The sequence below is a fragment of the Lolium rigidum genome, chromosome 5 (assembly GCF_022539505.1).
Source record: "Lolium rigidum isolate FL_2022 chromosome 5, APGP_CSIRO_Lrig_0.1, whole genome shotgun sequence".
Classification (NCBI taxonomy): domain Eukaryota; kingdom Viridiplantae; phylum Streptophyta; class Magnoliopsida; order Poales; family Poaceae; genus Lolium; species Lolium rigidum.
In genome coordinates, this window is record NC_061512.1 from 121,365,266 (window position 1) to 121,378,649 (window position 13,384).

The window sequence follows — 13,384 nt, forward strand, 5'->3', positions numbered from 1 at the left end:
ATTGGGGGAGAGAGGCCACGGATGAGATGATCAACAAAACTAACCCGATACTCCATTGGAGGGTTGGGATAGCTTTCTTCGCTGGGAAAGCGGATGGCGTCTTCCTTCTTCATAAGGCCAAGCCTTTTCATCAGAGTTGACGTCTTGATTGGAGATTTTAGATCTCTCCCACTCAAGATCTTCAGCAGCCATCGCGGATTCTCGGAGTGCCGTGGCGAGTCAGCGCGCGCGCGGTGGCATCAACGGCAATGGACAGAGCAATGTATGCGAGTGCGGGAAATCGTAGAGAGTTGGGCGCAGTGGAAAGTTTTGCGAAGAGGAACGTGTGAGCGGCGCAAGCAAGGGGATGAACGGAGGTTGAAGACAGGTTTATATAAGAATTGAGGATCGCAGAAAGCCGTTGGATGAGGAAATCGTGTGGTGAGAATCGATCTTCTGGTTACAAGGGCAAAAAGTATTTTTACCGAGATAGGCGTTACCGTACGTGCGCCGTAAAAGCGGAGGACGTGTGTCCCCCACTTACACGACGTGTCAACGTGGTGGAAACGATGGACCCACAAGGCAGGAAAAACTCGGCCATTGATAGAGTTGAAGAAAAATTTGCCAAGGGAAAATATGTCGACAAGAAAAATAAAAGGAAAATGGCGACAGGATGAGTTATTTGCATACTTCGGGAGCCTTTGGTCAAGAACAAGTTTTTGCCCAAATGCTCGGGGGCTACTTCGAAAAAATGAAGTTTCGACTATGGCAAAAATAGAAATTGTGGGAGCCTACAACCAAGCACAAGTTCTTGGCTGTAGCCTCGGAGCTACTCCCATCGGGAGCGCTGTTCGCGCACCCGATAGATAAAAAAAAAAAAAAAAAAGAGAAGAAGGGAAAGAATATCGGGAGATAATGGCAATATAGCGACAAGGTGGACTAAAATGTTGAGCCTACAACCAAGCACAAGTTCTTGGCTGTAGCCTCGGGGCTACTCCCATCGGAACGCCGTTCGCGTGCCCGATGAAATTAACAAAGGAAAAATAGAATAGCAAGAGAGTATACTTCGAGTTATAATTAACTCTACATATACTCCCATCGGGAGAGCAATATAAGTCATATTTGACTCGATAAAATGTGCTATTCCAACAGCCGGAAAAGCACTCGACAATATATTCTCAGAACGCCAAAGTTGCGATCAATTTCTGAATGCCGCAAATTTGCGAAGGTAAGACCCCAGATCTATTCTCGCCGGCGTGGCATCGCCGAAGACTCGCGCTCTGCTACTTTTATCCGTATCAACGGATACGAAGAAAAATCCTAACTGGACGCGTTAGGTACTCGATAAATTTGACCGGGACTCGACTGCAATGGTAAGACCTTAAGCGGCACTCCGTCGAAGTTTACACCAAGTATCCCGAGATCATGTCCAGGGACGTGATTTTGAAGTAGGTTTTTGCGGATTGCCACTAGAGCAGCTTAACTAGTACCTGATCCGTCGATGAACTAGCCCCAACTACCAATATCCCCGCACAATATAGAATTTTATGAGAAGAAGTATGAAAGTTAGAGCTTTCGAATAAAAATAAACGTAGAGATTTTCCCCGACTCTATGATTCAAGAAAAATCTCGGGGCTACCGACATAGGCATCCCAAATGGGCCCGCCAAATATAGTACCCGGGGTTTATTGAAGGCCCACTACCCGAGGAATAAGAAGATTCGGAAGCCCAAGATGTGTTAAAGGAAAAGATAGAGTTGTAATAGGAAGTGTTATTTGTAATCTGGCGGGATGAGTTAGAAACCGTCCCGGACTCTGTAACTTGTACAAAACGAAACCCTCGGCTCCACCTCCTATATAAAGGGGGAGTCGAGAGACGAAGAGATCATCGAATCATTGTCTGCAAACCCTAGTTCTCATATTCGTCGAGTACTTTTCGGCTGAAACCTTCGAGATCTACTTGCCCTCTACTTCTAACTAAACCCTAGCCTACAATCCATAGGCATTGATAAGTTAATCCCCTGTCACTGAATTATCGGACAATTCGATCGTAAGTATAGCATTGCTCCTTGTTTCACCATATCGTGGGCATTTCCTTTGGATATAGGTATCAACATGCTCTTCAAACCTGTTAGTGACACATTATAGTTCTTGCAATTTGTTCTATTTCTAGCACAGTTGGTGCACTAGATTTTTCTTTCTAAATGGAGCTCAAGAGCCCTGGCCTCTGCACCGAAGAGATGTATACAACATTTGTTATAAATTTATTCGATAGAAGTCATGAAAGAACATACATCAAATAACCCGAATGGTGGTGCTTTGGTTTTCCTCGTATTATAGTTATTCTAGATTTTTTTTCATTGCATAGAGAGGAACACACAAGTCTGAGGCGATAAAAAATATATAAGTCAACTCTATTTAATTTTTAAATTTTGCTTCATCCTTGCTCCTATTATTTTGAATGTGCTTTGCTTCGTTGTAGAATTGCAATGCACTGACGGGAGCTATATAGAATATGATGTATCGATCTTGAAATGATGTACACATAGGAGGATCAAAGATATATCTCGCATATTAGAATAAAAATATTCTTCTTTATTGCTTTTGAAATAATATCAAAATATACAAATCCCTATTGGATCAATCATAATAATTGAGAAAAGCCATAATCAAGCGGTAAAAAGCACAACTACAATAGATTAGATGATACAAGTTCTCTTAGAACGAGATAACCGTGATGTTAACCATTAGCACTCATGTACCCACCACACCATTGTCTAGAAGCGAATAGGATTGAGAAAAAGGCGCCTAATCGTCCCATCAAGGCCATTGCTGAATGTAAAAGAGTCCTTCTGGTTGGCATACATGAACCACATGCTGATTGATACATTCGCGACTAGTTGTACTGCAGGAAATAGCTCAGCGAGCTCAAAGCGTGCATGGTTTGTAGTCTTCCATGCGTCTTCAACCATAGAACCTATCTTGGCAATGGCAACATCACCTGTCACACCATGCTCACTAATGTAACACTCCACTGAACTGGCCACATCATTTTTGTTCTTTCCACGCTGTAAAAAACACATATGCTTCATGAGAGGTGTTATCAAAAGATGAAAAGTATATGGGTGGTATTCTTCAGATTTAATTTGTACCTTAAATGAAGCAAGGTCATTCATTAATCGTGTCACCACTGCAGAAGCCTTGACAGCATCTGTACAACCAAGTGCCCAGTCGAGTACCTCCTTGGTTGCAGTATCACCCATACCAACAAACAAGCCAACACATGCTAGTGGTGCACCAGAGCATATACTAGATACCTCCACTTGATCATTAAATCTTGGCTTGTAATTATGGTGAGACCATTCAGCTTCTTGGAGATAGTTAATTGATAATATTTTAAACTACAGATGGAACAAAAAAAAATCATTACTAATGATATAAGATTTGCACAATGTAGACCATGTATATATGGATGTAGACAATAACCTTTGTATTTGAAATATACACGCACATTTTAAGTGTTACAATATAGAATAAGATTCGATACCCACATGGGATTATACCTTAAGGGAGCAATGATATCTTTAGTGAATTTCTAGTGAAACTTCCACATCATATTGAAATATATGGTTTCTACATCTAAAACTGCAGAGCATACATATCTAGCATTAAATTTCATAAATTAAAGGTCTTTGAATGGAGATATGTCTTGATAAATTACCATCACGTAAGCTCCAAGCACAGTTCGTGTTACGAGAATAATACAAATAAAGAAGCAAAACATAGCACACATGAATTTTCACTTTGTGGTTGGGAGATGCAAGTGGCGTACCGCTTTTATGCTAAAAGAGACACGATACTTCTCATCTGGTTTCAACTCGTCTTCGAACTCTTTAAATGTGCTTATCAGCTTGAGGTAGAAATTCTTGAGGTACTCTGGTAGAAGAGAAATGGCACTCTCCTCCCATCTGTATGAAAATTATTTAGTTGAACCTTTGAATAAAATTATGTGAATGCACGTTTCATTCCAAAATTTAGAAGATAAAGCAACATCAAGAATTACCAACCTTTGTATAGCTTCATTGAGTTGTCTACACTCCATCAAACTAGCACGCACATCATAAGTGTCATCTGTCATGATTATTATTGCGACTATTTTGGCTAGAATAATTCTTGCACGCGAATACTTTTTCTCACAGTATGCTGTGTATGACCACAAGTAGCACTCCACTACACGGTCTCGTGAGTAAGTTAGCCCCACTTCTCTGTAAAGATCTCTCCACCACCTACAATTGAATTTTTTATTATTCTATTTTATGTATGTAAAATAATTTTCTCTTAGCTCATTTATGAGATGTATGCAATGAGGGATGTCCAAAAATTACTACACATGAATTTAATGGATGTTACTAAACTTGCATCATAGTTTGAGCATCGAAGAATTAAAATATGTGTTTTCTAGATAGCTTATTTTATTATTGTGTAAGAGAGTTTACTTCTCCCATAAATATGCATGATTGTCGAGTTAATAAAGCACACATGTGCATAGTCTCTCTCACATGTAAGTTTAGAAATCAATTATATGTCATGAAAAGTTTTGTTAGATCATGATAGGGATATTTATCGAGATAATTAAGAGGACAATATAGATGAAAATTACTTGTCTTATACAATGCCCACCCATATGTATGCCTAGTTGCGTACTTGATTGGTAGAGCAAAGATAGGTCAGATATTTCTACCCCTATCCAAAATGCAGATAGTGTAGGACATCCATATGATTTTAGAGATGGTATTTTTACCATCAATATATGTACAAGCATGCTCCCTCACATAAAGAAGTATACACTTCAAATAAAATTTCATGATAAATCTCATGATAGTAATTTTGTATTTGGGATCCTAGCAAACCTTTTCTAACAGATGATCAATCTTGGAGTTATTTGATAGGTAATATTGCTATAATGACATCCATTTTAGATTGGAGGTAGTAGTAGTTCTTAGTGGTTCAACTATGAAAGTTTTCCCAAAAAAAAAGGAAACTTGAAAGAACCTACAATATTTAGTATCCTGATGTCAAGAAACTAAACTCTTTACAACTTTTGTATGTCAAATATTAAAGTTACCTCGAGAGAGCCTTGAGCTCCTTCAAGTGGAGACGTTGCAGAAGGTTAAAATCCAGTTTTGCAAATTCTAGAATTGAAGAATTGTGCATAGGCTCGTATTTGTATTCTGACATATAATGCAGCGCCTCTACTCTCTTCAAAGTCTTAGGTAGTGGTAAGTGAAGAGAACGCCTGACTTGCTCAGCCAATGGGGGCTTGAGGTCGCTTTCCATTGACTCAAGGTGTTTCCTTGCAAACAAGATACTTTCTTCAAGCTCCGTCTCTCCATGAGTTAAAAGATATGATGCGTTGTATAAACTTAGGAGTCCCCTTGGGTCATTACTTATGCCAACATTGAACGCCCCATCTTCGTCTTTGAACTTGTTGAATACATCTGCAAGGTATACATGATACATCTAATGAGCATATTAGGTAGTCTTTGATGGCTCTTATCTCATATGTTTTTTACGTCTTTTATGCGAGTAATACAAAGATATTCCAGACAAAGTTGATTATGAACATGATGTCAGCTGTGATGTTTCAGTATTAGTACTAGCAATCACATGAATGTGTAAGATATCTCACATGTAGTAAAATTATCAATTTTAAGAAAAAATAATATACATGTAAAACTATACGGTTAATTACAGACAATACCAAATGCATTATGCTAGGGGGTTTGGTTCTTAGCATATACCTGGAGATACCCAGAGTCCATGTTGCCTCAGTAAGCGGAATCGAAGAGCGACCTCGTGAAGGTTGGAGCTATTGGATTCAGAAGCATGTATGTTTCTTAATATGGAGACAATTTGTTCATCGAAATGATCATCTATACTTAGATGTTGGAGAGTGTCCACAAGGTTCAGTTTATCAATTGTAGTACTGCAAGCCTCAAGTATCACAAGCACATTCTCCTTCAATTGATTGGACCTATCTGTCATCCATTCCTCGGACATCTACAAGCATACCAAAATATAAGTTATATAGTGTTAACTAATGTATTCTGTAGTATGATGACATTATTTAAATGTGTGTTAAGAGCAGACAATAAGAATGTTTGTATGCATGATGTTTGTCGAATAAATTTATAACAATCTTACAAATATGGGAATCTATTTGAAAAACAAGCAAACGAGATAATGCCATGTTCAGACATAAATAAGAACAATTGGTAGCAACACCAAAAAAATCCAGACATAGGTGTCACTACTTAGTATCCCTTGTCAACAGATTCCGAATTTGCCATGTCAAACTGATCGAAAAATAATCGAACAGCTATGGATGTACATATAAAAAAGTATACCTGTAATTGTTAGAGATAGAGTTCAGTTATGTTTAAACACGGAACATAGAGTCCGGGTTTCTCTCCCTTACCTCGTTGTAATCTCCCTGTAATCTTCTATATAAGGAAACGAATCATGAGGGCTCGGATCATCCGAGTAGATCCAAATACTACCTGATCATACGTTTTACATGGTATCAGGCCGGCTCTTCCGCCGACAAAACTGATCGCCGAAATCTCTTTCCCCATCGCCGCCACCTTCCAATCTAGGCCATGGCGTCCTCTTCTGCGATGCCGATCAACCTTGGCCAGCCTCCGTCCGACAAATTGACGCGGGCAAATTACACAGGTGGCGTGCCCAGGTTCTCCCTCCGATCCGCGGCGCGCGCTTGTTTGGCCTGCTTGATGGCACAGACGCCGCCCCGCCAGAGATGATTGAGGTGCAACCTGCTGACAAAGACAAAGATCAAACCCCGACTACTGCGCCGAACCCAGCCTACGACTCGTGGATCTCCCGCGACCAGATCGTTTTGGGCTATCTCCTTCAGTCGATCGGACCCGAGGTCCTTCCTCATGTCCAACGCATCGAGACTGCTGCCGGCGTCCGGCACGCAGGTTGAGGAGATGTTCGCCTCGCAATGCCGGACAAAGGTCACGAACCTGCGAATTCAACCGGCAAATACAAAGAAGCTGCAGATGTCTACTTCTGCCTATCTCACAAAGATGCAAAGTATTGTTGATGAACTTGCTGCGGCTGGCGAGATGATTCCGGTGCGGGAGCATGTCTCCTTCATCCTTGCTGGCCTTGGCTCGCCCTACAACGCCCTCGTCGCCGCTCTCGGTGCTGTGCCGACGCCTCCTACCCTGGCTTCTCTCTACGCCCAGCTTAATGCGTACGATCATCGCCAGGAGATTCTGGGAGGCAGCCCTGCGATGGACTTCGAGACATCTGCTAATAGCGCCCAGCGCCAAGGCCGTGGACGCCCGTATGACCGTACACGCGGTGACCGCGGTCACCGCGGTGATCGCGGCGACTATACTGATCGGCGTGACACCCGCCGTGACGATCGACGTGACGACCGCCCGCCTCGCCAAGGACGTGGCGGAGGCGCGCCCTGCTGGTGGGGGCCGTGGCCGTGGACGTGGCCGGCGTCGCACGACGCCCTGGGTCGACGTAACCTGCCAGATCTGCGGCAAGGAGGGCCACCCGGCTCGAGATTGTTGGTGGCGCTTCCAGGAGGATGACGACGACTCTGATGACAAGGAGGCTCACGTTGCCTCATATGGTGTTGACACAAATTGGTACCAGGACAGCGGTGCTACGCATCACATCACCGGGGAGCTGAACAACATGACTGTCCGTGACAAGTACCGCGGCAACGACAGGGTCAACACAGCAGGAGGTCATGGTATGATTATTTCACATGTTGGTCATTCTACTGTTCGTACCCCTGCACACAATTTTCATCTTAGTGATGTTCTTCATGTTCCACATGCATCTAAAAATCTTCTCTCTGTACACAAATTCACATATGACAATCGTGTTTTCATAGAGTTTCATCCATTCTTCTTTTTGATCAAGGACCAGGTCACGAGGAGAGTACTTCATAGAGGGAGATGCGTTGGGGGGCTTTATCCACTCATATCTTCATTGGTATCTTCATCACAGTCTCCCAAGCATGCATGTGTTGCCACCAAGCCCTCTCAAGCAAGGTGGCATAGTCGTCTAGGTCATCCGTCTTCAGTTATTGTTAGACAAATCATTAGCAAAAATAAACTTCTCTCATTAAGAGATTCTAGCCTAGAGTCAGTGTGTGATTCATGTCAACGAGCCAAAAGTCATCAGCTTCCATACCCTGTATCCACTAGTGTTTCCACTGCCCCTCTTCAGTTGATTTATTCTGATGTATGGGGTCCTGCTCCTACTTCTGTAGGTCGTCATGATTACTATGTAAGCTTTATTGATGATTATAGCAAGTTTACTTGGATCTATTTGCTCAAACGAAAGTCTGATGCTTATTCTGCCTTTATTAATTTCCAAAAACTTGTTGAGCGCAAACTTGATGCTAAGATTCTTACTGTTCAGTCAGATTGGGGAGGTGAGTATGAGAAATTAAACTCACTTTTCCAGTCACAGGGTATATCTCATCATGTGTCATGTCCCCATGCCCACCAACAAAATGGGGCTGCCGAAAGAAAACATCGACACATTGTAGAAGTTGGTCTAGCTCTTCTTGCTCATGCTCACATGCCCTTAAAATTTTGGGATGAGGCCTTCCTAACTGCCACCTACCTCATCAATATGCTTCCTAGCAAAGTCATTAATAATGATACTCCTGTGCATCGTCTCCTAGGAACAAAACCATCATACAGTTCTCTTCGTGTGTTTGGTTGTGCATGTTGGCCAAACCTTCGCCCATACAATAAACGCAAACTCGCATTTCGTTCCACTCAATGCGTCTTTCTGGGGTATAGTCCTCGCCACAAAGGGGTTAAATGTCTTGAAGTATCCGAGTGGCCGTGTCTATATTTCGCGAGATGTTGTCTTTGATGAAGATGTTTTTCCCTTCAAAAATCTGCATCCTAACGTTGGAGCTTTGCTTCGCAAAGAAATTCTATTGCTTGATCCATCTCTTCATACCTTTGTGTCGGGGACGACCAAGATAGTGATCAACATGCTGATAATATTTCTGCTACTAACCCTGCTCGTGAGTACTCCTTTTGTTGTTCAGCAGGCTCCTCCAGCTCATGAGCAACTCGCCGAACAAAATCGCGCCGAAAATGGTGCTCAAATCAGCCTAAACGGCTCACATGAAATCATGGAAGAAGAAGACAGCAGCACTGGACACGAGGTGGATTCTCTGCCCATATCCACCTCGGGATCGCTGGGATCCTCCTCGGGATCAGCTCGATCCTCCTCGGATCGCGTGGCCAACCGCGCGCGGTCTGCCCGCCCACCTGGCGCGCTGACGCCGCCTGCTGCGGCAGCACATGCGCCCGCCTCGTCGCCTGGCGCGACCGGATCGTCTGCGCCCTCTCCCGGCCACACAACGCCACCTGCTGCGACCACACCTGCGCCCACAGGATCGTCTGCGCCAAGTTCGTCTGGATCTGCTGATGAAGGCTCCGGATCTGCTGTGTCTGGTCATTCTGTGCCCCAGCCTGTGCCTCCTCCGCCTCCTGTTACGCGTGCTTCCCGCGGCATTCGCAAACCAAAAACGTACACAGATGGTACTGTCCGATGGGGCCTTTCTGCAGCATCTGATGAACCGACAAGTCTGCAACTAGCCCTGCAAGATACCAATTGGAAAACTGCTATGGATGAGGAGATTGGTGCTCTTGCCAAAAATAAAACCTGGCATCTTGTTCCTGCACATAGAGGTAACAATATTGTTGATTGCCGCTGGATATATAAAATCAAGAGAAAAGCTGATGGTTCTGTTGATCGCTACAAAGCACGTCTTGTAGCTAAAGGGTTCAAACAGCGCTATGGTATTGATTATGAAGATACATTCAGTCCAGTGGTGAAGATAGCAACTGTTCGTCTTGTTTTGGCTATCTCGGTTTCCAGGGGATGGAGTTTGCGACAGTTAGATGTCAAGAACGCGTTTCTTCATGGTGTTCTGGAAGAGGAAGTCTATATGCGACAGCCACCTGGCTATGAAGATCCAAGGTACAAAAATTATGTGTGTAAATTGGACAAGGCACTTTATGGGTTGAAACAGGCTCCTCGTGCATGGTACTCTCGCTTGAGCTCTCAGTTGGTCAAATATGGGTTTGTTGCTTCCAAGTCAGACACCTCCTTGTTCATATATCGCCACAACAATGTTACCATGTTCATGCTTATATATGTTGATGATATTATAGTGGCTAGTTCGTCTCAGACTGCCACTGATGCCTTGCTTAAGGTTCTTGGTAAAGCATTTGCTCTCAAAGATCTTGGTGACCTTCATTATTTCTTGGGCCTTGAAGTGCACAAAGTACATGATGGCATTGTTCTTAATCAAGCCAAGTATGCTCAGGATATTCTAGCCCGTGTTGGCATGACTCATTGTTACGGTTCGCCTACGCCTCTCTCGTCTTCTGAGAAGATCACTGCACGGGAGGGAGACATGTTAGGTCCTGAAGACAGTACTAAATATAGGAGTATGGTCGGTGCATTGCAGTATCTTACTCTCACAAGACCCGACATTTGTTTTGCAGTCAACAAGGTGTGTCAGTATTTGCATGCTCCTACTACTGTTCATTGGACGGCTGCAAAACGGATTTTGAGATATGTGAAGCATACTATGAGTTTTGGCTTAACCTTTCTCCGATCACACTCAACACTACTAAGCGCCTTTTCTGATGCTGACTGGGCTGGTTGTGTAGATGATCGTCGGTCAACTGGTGGTTTTGCTGTGTTCTTTGGACCAAATCTTATTTCCTGGAGTGCCAAGAAACAAGCCACGGTTTCCAGGTCAAGCACTGAAGCAGAGTATAAGTCAGTAGCAAATGCTACAGCTGAAGTTATTTGGATGCAGTCGTTACTTCGCGAGCTTGGAGTCAAGTTGAAGCAACCACCATGTTTGTGGTGTGATAACTTAGGAGCAACATATTTGTCAGCAAATCCAGTCTTCCATGCCAGGGCCAAACATATTGAGATAGATTTTCATTTCGTCAGAGAACGAGTTTTGAAGAAGCAATTGGAGATTCGTTTCATTCCTTCCAAAGATCAAGTTGCTGATGGTTTTACAAAGCCACTACCTGTAAGGAACTTTGAGGAGTTTAGATTTAATCTCAACTTAAGAAAGTTGTGATTAAGGGAGGGTGTTAGAGATAGAGTTCAGTTATGTTTAAACACGGAACATAGAGTCCGGGTTTCTCTCCCTTACCTCGTTGTAATCTCCCTGTAATCTTCTATATAAGGAAACGAATCATGAGGGCTCGGATCATCCGAGTAGATCCAAATACTACCTGATCATACGTTTTACAGTAATATTTCTGGACTGTAGTCGATGAAGAAGTCACCCCATACTGTTGGATGAAACACAGGCGCCGTGTTTGGAACGGTTGCACCTTGGGAGTAAGCCATGACAATAGATTGTTGTTGTCGTACTGCAATGGATTGTTGTTGCCGTAGTGTGTACTAGCTTTGAAAGAACATGGAAACGGAAGATGACCTTATATAGGCAGTACGTACACCTGGGAGAGGTGTTAGAAAGATCTTAAAATAAAGCTGCATCCATGAGATTGCTTCTTCAAACTTTAAAGAACTATTGTGTGTCAGGGACACACATGGCAGGTACATGATATTCAAAGCAAAGGGCATAATGCATAAACATGCCATATGTGGTAGTGGGATACCGTTGACATCACTAACCGCTAAATGGCAGAAGCTTAATAAACGTGCGTGGAAATCAAATTGAGTAAAATGTGCGTAACCCTTTGATGAACTATCTATATTTTATGCAGCTCAACTAGCGTCAAAGAGGAAAAAAAATTCACATCTAAAGCATCTCAAAACTTAGTGCCATGGAGGGAAAAATTCAGATATATTAAGCATCTCCAAACTTAGTGCCATGAAAGTGTTCCACCGACAGAATCACATGCATATATGTATCTCGTCATTTAAAAAGTGTCATCGTGTTCTGTGTGCGAGTATGACCATCCACATGTGAAACTAATCTATCTATCTATCTATTATATTATTAAGGATTTGTTAGTTCTCAGCTGAGAATTAGCTTAGTGTCCAGTCTATTTTCTAACCGTTCGAACTTTAAGCTTTGAGATTTGTGTAGCTTCTTGTCATTTGTGTTGCGGCTTCGTAGATGTTTGAAATGAACGTAGCGCGAGTTTGTTGGGCCTTACTTTTGGACGTGGCGTTTTGGCTCGCATGACAAGATGAGCATATTATCGAGAACGTCCAATATCATGTTGGGATGTGTTCTGCCAGTCTTTGTCAGATTGGTTCGTCGGGCAGAAAATGAGCTATACCGCCACCCACAGAGAACTGTTCTACTGTGCGTACACCAATTAATGCGTCAGTTGAGCCGCACCGTCCATCAGTTGATGATGCTTTTCTTGAGCCGTTGGTGTAGGAAATCGCTTAAACTTCTGTACTGCCGGTCCAAAATTTTGGCTGTGCGTGCGTTTAGTTCAGATGAAAGGATTCTGGGGCTTCTCGTGCGTTTAGCTCACCTGAAAACAGCAGCTGACCAATATTGCGTTCCCGCGTCTGTTGGAGCTAATCTTAATCTTGTTATTGGTGTCAAGTTTAGAGTTTTATCCTGTTTATTTTCGTGTCGAAAGCTCCGTCAGTCTTCACAGACGAAACTGCGGCCGTGTGTGTAGATAAGCTTAATGGTTTGGATTAGATAGGAATAAGTCCAAGTAGAGGATAGCTACAAGTGTGCTGCCTTAGCCTGGTGGTGTGTGACGTTGAAGCGAGACGCGCAAAATCGTGTGTGTGCATGCAGCGGGTAGTGGAGCAGAAATAGGATCAAGTAGTTGAGTAGCTTCACTGTGTGCTGCGTGTAGGCTATATATAGCCTTGTAATCAGATGAGTCCAGTAACGTGAAAGTGAGAAAAGATGTAGCGTTTGTGCGTGTGTCAAGGAAAAAGTGTCGTTGGCAAAGCCCCTGTCTTCTTCTTCCTTGGCGCGTGCGTGTGTGTGTTTGTCCCCGTGAGTTCTTCAGAGCTAGAGAGAAGAAGATCAGCGAGCTGCAAGGTCCAGCTCTCTCAATTGGTATCAGAACCTCGTGCGATCGAGGTCGGAGTCTCCATCATCGTCAAGCTGCGTCACGAGCGATGGAGGAAGGTATGCTGCCCGGTAAGAGCAGGTCTAACAGACCCCGTAAAAGGCCCAACCCCGTAAAATAACCGCCGATATACGGGGTAGGACTCTACCCGGCCGTCTAGCAGACCCCGTAAAACAGGCCCCCGTGTCGATTTTTTACAGTTTGGACTACGGGGTGGCTTTTGGCCCTTACTTGTACGGGGCGGGAGGCCGAATACAGGGCCAAACCCTCACTCGTGGC

General features: G+C 43.4%; 1 protein-coding gene across 1 annotated transcript; it reads right to left on the reverse strand.

Moving 5' to 3' along the window:
* Positions 1-2,755: 2,755 nt before the first annotated feature.
* On the reverse strand, positions 2,756-11,438 carry LOC124656329 (tau-cadinol synthase-like). Its single transcript, XM_047195093.1, has 7 exons — positions 11,382-11,438; positions 5,780-6,038; positions 5,104-5,476; positions 4,046-4,264; positions 3,811-3,946; positions 3,131-3,379; positions 2,756-3,046 (listed from the first exon to the last, which is right to left on the reverse strand). The coding sequence occupies exons 1-7, from the start codon at positions 11,436-11,438 to the stop codon at positions 2,756-2,758; spliced, it is 1,584 nt and encodes a 527-aa protein (XP_047051049.1).
* Between the last annotated feature and the right edge of the window lie 1,946 nt (positions 11,439-13,384).